Raw genomic sequence first — 7,014 nt, forward strand, 5'->3', positions numbered from 1 at the left:
AAAGATGCGCTACCTTTTTTAGAAGACAAAGCCTTGAAAACAATGTTTGATCTTCTTAAGGATAAACCTGAACAATAACGCAAGCTCCTTTCGACACTTGTGAACAAGCTTGGTGATCCAGAAAGAAAAGTGACCTCAAACGCTGGGTATCTCCTCTCATGTGAAGGTCTCCCGTTGTTGATGGCATTGTCATGAGGAGCCTTGATGGGAAATAGGAAAGAAGATTCAGTGAATGACTCAGTCATTTCGGTTAGCTGATGATGATTGTAAAACCAAACTAGCCATAGTGCAGAAAAGACTTCCCGCACTTACAGAGTCTGGTTACAGTGCTTCTTGATATTAATAGTGACCTGGCACATTTTATGAGAAATAAGAGCAAAGATTGAGGGGTGCGCATTTGATTATAAGGCGCGTATGAATGCTATATATTGCCATGTCCGTGAACTAGCATGGAGGATGCGCATTAACTGTTTGACAATATCAGCATTCGAATTTTCTCTTATGCAATGCAGTGATCAATGCCAGGTGTCAAGTAGTTTTATAATAGTTTGATTGCTACAAGACCGCCGTTATTAGTGGCACAAGAGCTGGTATTAGATTAACTGGTGCCGTGAAAAGATAAGTGCGCATTAAACAAAAACAAAAGAAGGATGATGCCATTCCTAGAAAGAGGGGAAAAAATCGTTGTCGTAAAGACAAGGAAGCACATGGCAGAGCTCGAAATAGCAGAATTTCCTTTGTCAAGGTGGATGGTATTATTTAGATATTGTCTTCTACAAACGTGGTAACGTGCCGGTTACATGCTCCAGCTGGCGACCAAGAAACTTCTCAAGCTCCACAGAAGTTTTGAAGTTTAAAGAATTACCAAAGCACAAGTTAAATTCAGAGGGAGATTGTAAATATTTCAAGAACCATGGCTCTCAGAAGATTTGCGCTACATTAGATTACATTTATCACACTGTTGATAAGTATGCTATTAGTTCTACACTCTGTAGCGGAAGTGTTAGGAGGGCGATGTGTATTTTGTGGATCAGGGTGCTCACATTGCATTAGATAATGGAATTGTGCGAGCCATCATATCAAAACCAGCGGGGATAATTACAGGCATACGTTATGGAGAGCTTGACAATTTGCTCGAAATTCTCAACAAAGAAACGAACAGAGGGGATCATGTTTTGTAGTGAAGCGACCCTTCATCTCCAACCCAATGGTCAGATTGTGGATAGTCTAGTCGTGGGTTGGTTGATCAGTGGTATCTTGGAGCGCACTCTAGAGCAGTGCATCACAGAACTTGTGCAATCACGGCAAGCAAATAACAGTGAAAACAACTGTAAACTAATCTCATACTGACAGTGCGATTAATGGAGCGTGTTGAAGTTTCTCAGATTTTATATTGATGTGCCAGTAATTGAGTCATAGTGAGAAAGTATGCATTAAAAAGAAAAAAAAGTGTGACTTGATAACAGAGATCGATATATGTTGTGCATTGCAGCGAGTGGAGCTCCCTCATAAACCTGTAATATGGTGCATCTTCTCTGCAGGGAATGAGTCTATGCACATAGATAAGAGCGATTAGATTGAAGACTGAGTTCTGAGCTATAAGGGCCAAGTTCATTACAGATTTGAGTGGCTGGGGTATCATCTTTGTGTGGCTACCCGGAGGAGATGATCTTCACTCTGACCCTGAGTCTACACATTGTCGGTGTTGCGGCCATTTTCTGGGCTGAATGCAGCTCTGAAATCAAGCTCTGTAACCAAGGACTGAAAATATAGTTGTGTTCTCTTGGAAAAATATTGATATTAAGAGAGTAAGAGTTACCAATTTTGGAGTCAAGCTGATGAGAATGGGCTTTTCTCTATAGAAAATGTTGGCCTCGGTACCTACAATCTCTATGGTTGGGTGCCGGGTGTTCTTGGTGACTATATGAAAGAAGGCTTGATTAACATATATTCAGAATTTTTCATTCCAGATCCCAAGCCTTGCCACATCAACAAATTATTTCTCAATCATCCTGAAAGGTTCCGGCAATATGGCCTTTGGGAAAGATATTCTGAAATCTTCAAAGACAACAGAGGAGCGACTGAAGGATTATTTTATGACATTTGGTGATTTAGTGGAAGTGGTGATCATGAAGGATAAGTTCACAGGCAGGTCACGAGGGTTTGGCTTTCTTGTTTTTGCAGATCCAACTGTGGCAGAAAGACTTCTCTTGGATTCCAAGCACAACATCGATGGCCGAATAGTGGAAGTTAGAAAAGCAATTCCTAGAGATGAGCAGAATCACATAAATAGGAGTAGGGATATTACACATGGTTATAGTGGCCAAAATCAAAGTAGGACAAAGAAGATATTTGTGGGTGGCCTACCACCCACTGTTACTGAGAATGACTTGAGGGAATATTTTAACCAGTTTGGTACAATCACCCATGCAGTTGTGATGTATGATCCCGTAACTAAATCATCTCGAGAGTTTGGCTTCATCACATTTGACTCAGAAGATACTTTAGATATTGTTATGCAAACACCCTTTTATGAGCTCAATGGGAAGATGGTTGAAGTCAAACGATCAGTGCCCAAGGAACTTTCTACTGGCCATGGTCGTTTTCCTGTAGGTAGAGGAGGGAATTTTAGTTTCAGCAATGCGCGTGACTTCAATTCTACTCCAATTCCTTCAGCGGGCCATTTTCCTCCAATGAACACTGGTTATAGTGCTCCAGTCATGCCTTATGGAAACACAGGTAGCTTTGTTGGATATGAAGAAAGCAGAGGAATCCGGGCATGCTGTTTGAGTTTTGTTTTTAGGAAAAGCTATTGACATTGAAGCCTGGTAGCTAAACAGGATTATTTGCAAATTGTTGTTCATTTGTTGGAATGAAGAGATCATTAATAAATGTAGCACAGTGTTAGCAGAAAAAACGGTGAGGAGGACTGTGTTTTCTAAATCACACAGCAGTTTCGTAGCGCGCTACGAAACTGCTGTAGGTGATGATTTAAAGCGCAGGGCAGCTAGTGTGATACTGTGAGCAGCTAGTTTGACACGGTGAGCGGGAGTTGAGGAAGAGGAACAACTGTCTATCAAATACCACTTACAGCACATCAGAAACCTGGCATCATTCCATACTTGGGTTATTAAAAGATTTGGGAGCAGGCTGCTATATTTTAGGAGAATGTTGGGAGACAGAAACTGATAAATAGGAACACACCTTCTGGTCATTAAATGAGGCATCAGCGCTTTCAAGCATCCCAAGTCAGCATTCATCACATCTGTAAGCTCAATCATCTCAACTTAACTAAAGGAGGACAGCTGTCACAGCATTCAAGAAAGCATCAAGCATACGAGGAGAAAGGAATTAATGTTTTAGTTTGATTAGGATTGTGTGCAATTACATTTCAGCACTTTGTAATAAATACATTAAATAGCATGTAGGAATAGTTAATAGCCACCTTCGAGGCTCCCCTCATGCTGGAGGAGGAAGCTCGAGGTGGTTTAGTTTGCTTGTCTATATATGGATCAAGGTAGGATGTAAAAAGGGTTGGATACTTGATAGAAGAACAGTGTTGTTTTGGGCCATGGTAAGACCCTTTTTGACAGTGATATAGCAAACAGAATTATTCTCTTCCCAAGATTCTCGAAGGATTGTCATGTTCAAATGTAGTGAATGGTGTTTTATACTTTATGTTATTTGGTAGTCTTGTTGTATGCAATCACTCAGAATTCATGATTACATGCTCTGACTTCCTGTGTATACAGCAAACTATGTTTTGATGATGAGTTATGTTTGACATGTAATGCTTAGTGCCTTGGCTTCCATGAGATGATTAAAGTTTTCCTTGTTTACTTGATATTATAGACTCCATAGCCCAATGAGAGTTAGTTTGTTGTGTTTCCAACCAGTTATGTTCTCATAAGTTAATAAAGAGTTAGCCATCTAGTATTTGAAGTATTTTATCAAGAATTGTGAGAGAGCCCTCTCTGGTTAGGAAGGCTAATTCCTAATCTAAAGCATGGTCTGAAACAGTTACATGAAGCTTTGCTTGGTTGCAGCCCCTAGTACTAGTTTTGTGATAACATTTTGGTGCGTCTGCCGGGAGCCTGAAGCTTACTCTCTCCCGTAATTTGAAGGTTGGATTTCTGAAGGTAGCAGGAGTTCAAAATGATTTTCATGGCTGCGAAACTACCTTGGCGACTCCATTGTTGAAGAATTCAAAGTTATACATTCATGGTGATTCCACTGGAGTTATGAAAGACCCAGAAGCTGCCATTATTTGTTCAAGGTATGCATGCATAGATTTCTCAGGAGTTCATGGTTTCCCAAACCATTTTCCCAAGGATGTTTATTTTCTAAAGAATGGTCCAAAATTTAACGGTGAAGACTTGAGTTTAACATTGGAGCATATCTCAGATTTTTGTCATTTTGCTGAGCTTCTTAGAGTTAAACATGAAGATGTTTGCATAAGGTTGTTTTGTGATTCACTTCAAGGGAAATGCAAACAATGGGTTGAATGTTTGCCTGCCGAATCCATTAAATCATTTCAAGACCTTTGGCTCATGTTCTTGGAGGAATGGATAGATAGGCCAGAGGTGGAAGTAAAATCTCCTTCAGTTGAAGGTTTTAAACAGTGGAATGATGATCATAATAAAGAAGAAACAAATGAATCTTTTTCTTTGTCCCTGTCCTTATATCTGGAATCTTTTGACTGCAAGTCAGAGGATAAGATGAAATTTTTTGATGAATTTTCCAAAGACATTGAGAAAGAAATTGAAGGTTTAGAAGGACAAATTCAGACATACAGTTTCCCTGATCATGATTATTGTTCTCAGAAATTTTTTATGGCTGAACACAAGGAGACTATGTTGGTTCCTTACTCTTTCACGATGGAGGAACTGAATACTGTGATTGAAGATCAGTTTGCACAGCTGGAAAGTTTCAAGGAAGGACAAGCTGATCATGTGTTCTGGGACCCTATAGCTGATTACATGGAAGAGTTTTACTCTCCAGTGTTTCAGTTTTCATATGAGAATCAGAGACTACTTCAGTGGCAGTGGTCTTTACATTATCACATTGGATTTGAAATCCGATACAGTCAGATAAGATTTCAGTGGCAGCGGTCATCACACTATCACATTGGCTTTGAGCTCCGGGACAGTCAAAGAAAACAAATATCAGATGAGGCAAATGATTGGCTGCATTGGAAGTTTCATATTGATTGAGCTGAGGGAAGTTTGAATTGTTAGGGTAGGTAGGTAGGTAAATGTAAATAAGCTCAAGGTTAACTGAGCATTTCTTTTTTCAGTTGATGTAGTTTTCTTTCTCCTATAGTCATGCTTGTCAAGCAAGTTTCTGTTTGTCACAAATGGATAAGGCACTGGAGCTGCAGGTTCTTAGTGCACCACAAGGGCACACTATCCCAAGTGGAGCCACTGTTATCACTAAAAATTCTAATGCCAAAATTTTTTTAGCATATCTAAAACACAGGGTGTTTTCGAAGCGCATAGACTTGTTAACAGTTTCGCAGCGCCATCTGTTTTAGTAATTTCGTAGCGAAAGCACTGACCTTGCACTGGCTGCGCTACGAAATTAAAGATTTGCTCAGTTTTTCAGCTGAAGGTTCATATACTAAAATTAGATGATGAGAGCAGTGACAGTGTGTTCAAGGAGGCACCCTATGATGATACAGCTATTGTGGGATTGGCATCAAAGTACATTAAGGGAGTATCTCTGAATTCTGGCTCATGGGTGATTGTGAAAGATGTACATACTAATGTGGGAGACTTGCAAGAGATTTTCTGTTGAATCCTCCAGACAAAGAATCTATTAAATTCCATAAATCATAGAGTGTTTGACATTTGGAATTGTCTTTTCACCATCTGTAACTTCTTTCACGAAACAGGGTGCTACAATGGATTGAAAGATTAAAAAAATATTTATGATTAATTTCATGTTCACACCATGTTCAAGGATACAGATAAGAATACTTCAGTGTTTCAATCTGAGGATGATTGATTTTTCTATCATAAGTGATCTCTAAGGTAGGTAAGCGCCATGCAGGTGTTGGTATTGATGCATTGAAGGAATTATTTTTAATCAGTTTGCTTCCAGATAGGAAACTGAAGTATTTTGGCCAGCAATCTCTCCATGTTCTATCAGAATCAAAGGATGCAAATTCACTTCTTCTATTTTGGTATTGGGAAGATTGTTTAAAGCAGAGGTTTGAGCGCTTTGTCGTTGCATTGGAAGATGTTTCAAAAGATGCGCTACCTTTTTTAGAAGACAAAGCCTTGAAAACAATGTTTGATCTTCTTAAGGATAAACCTGAACAATAACGCAAGCTCCTTTCGACACTTGTGAACAAGCTTGGTGATCCAGAAAGAAAAGTGACCTCAAACGCTGGGTATCTCCTCTCATGTGAAGGTCTCCCGTTGTTGATGGCATTGTCATGAGGAGCCTTGATGGGAAATAGGAAAGAAGATTCAGTGAATGACTCAGTCATTTCGGTTAGCTGATGATGATTGTAAAACCAAACTAGCCATAGTGCAGAAAAGACTTCCCGCACTTACAGAGTCTGGTTACAGTGCTTCTTGATATTAATAGTGACCTGGCACATTTTATGAGAAATAAGAGCAAAGATTGAGGGGTGCGCATTTGATTATAAGGCGCGTATGAATGCTATATATTGCCATGTCCGTGAACTAGCATGGAGGATGCGCATTAACTGTTTGACAATATCAGCATTCGAATTTTCTCTTATGCAATGCAGTGATCAATGCCAGGTGTCAAGTAGTTTTATAATAGTTTGATTGCTACAAGACCGCCGTTATTAGTGGCACAAGAGCTGGTATTAGATTAACTGGTGCCGTGAAAAGATAAGTGCGCATTAAACAAAAACAAAAGAAGGATGATGCCATTCCTAGAAAGAGGGGAAAAAATCGTTGTCGTAAAGACAAGGAAGCACATGGCAGAGCTCGAAATAGCAGAATTTCCTTTGTCAAGGTGGATGGTATTATTTAGATA

The 7,014-nt window shown here is 39.6% G+C and overlaps 1 protein-coding gene across 1 annotated transcript; it reads left to right on the top strand.

The window, feature by feature from the left end:
• Positions 1 to 2,030: 2,030 nt before the first annotated feature.
• LOC149199123 (heterogeneous nuclear ribonucleoprotein 1-like) lies at positions 2,031 to 6,326 on the top strand. Its single transcript, XM_089400466.1, has 2 exons — positions 2,031 to 2,739; positions 6,052 to 6,326. The coding sequence occupies exons 1-2, from the start codon at positions 2,031 to 2,033 to the stop codon at positions 6,324 to 6,326; spliced, it is 984 nt and encodes a 327-aa protein (XP_089256592.1).
• Positions 6,327 to 7,014: the final 688 nt, after the last annotated feature.

The sequence above is a fragment of the Pinus tabuliformis genome, chromosome 2_1, assembly GCF_031772625.1.
Source record: "Pinus tabuliformis cultivar Carrire ecotype Pingquan chromosome 2_1, CPIR1, whole genome shotgun sequence".
In the NCBI taxonomy this organism is placed as follows: Eukaryota; Viridiplantae; Streptophyta; class Pinopsida; order Pinales; family Pinaceae; genus Pinus; species Pinus tabuliformis.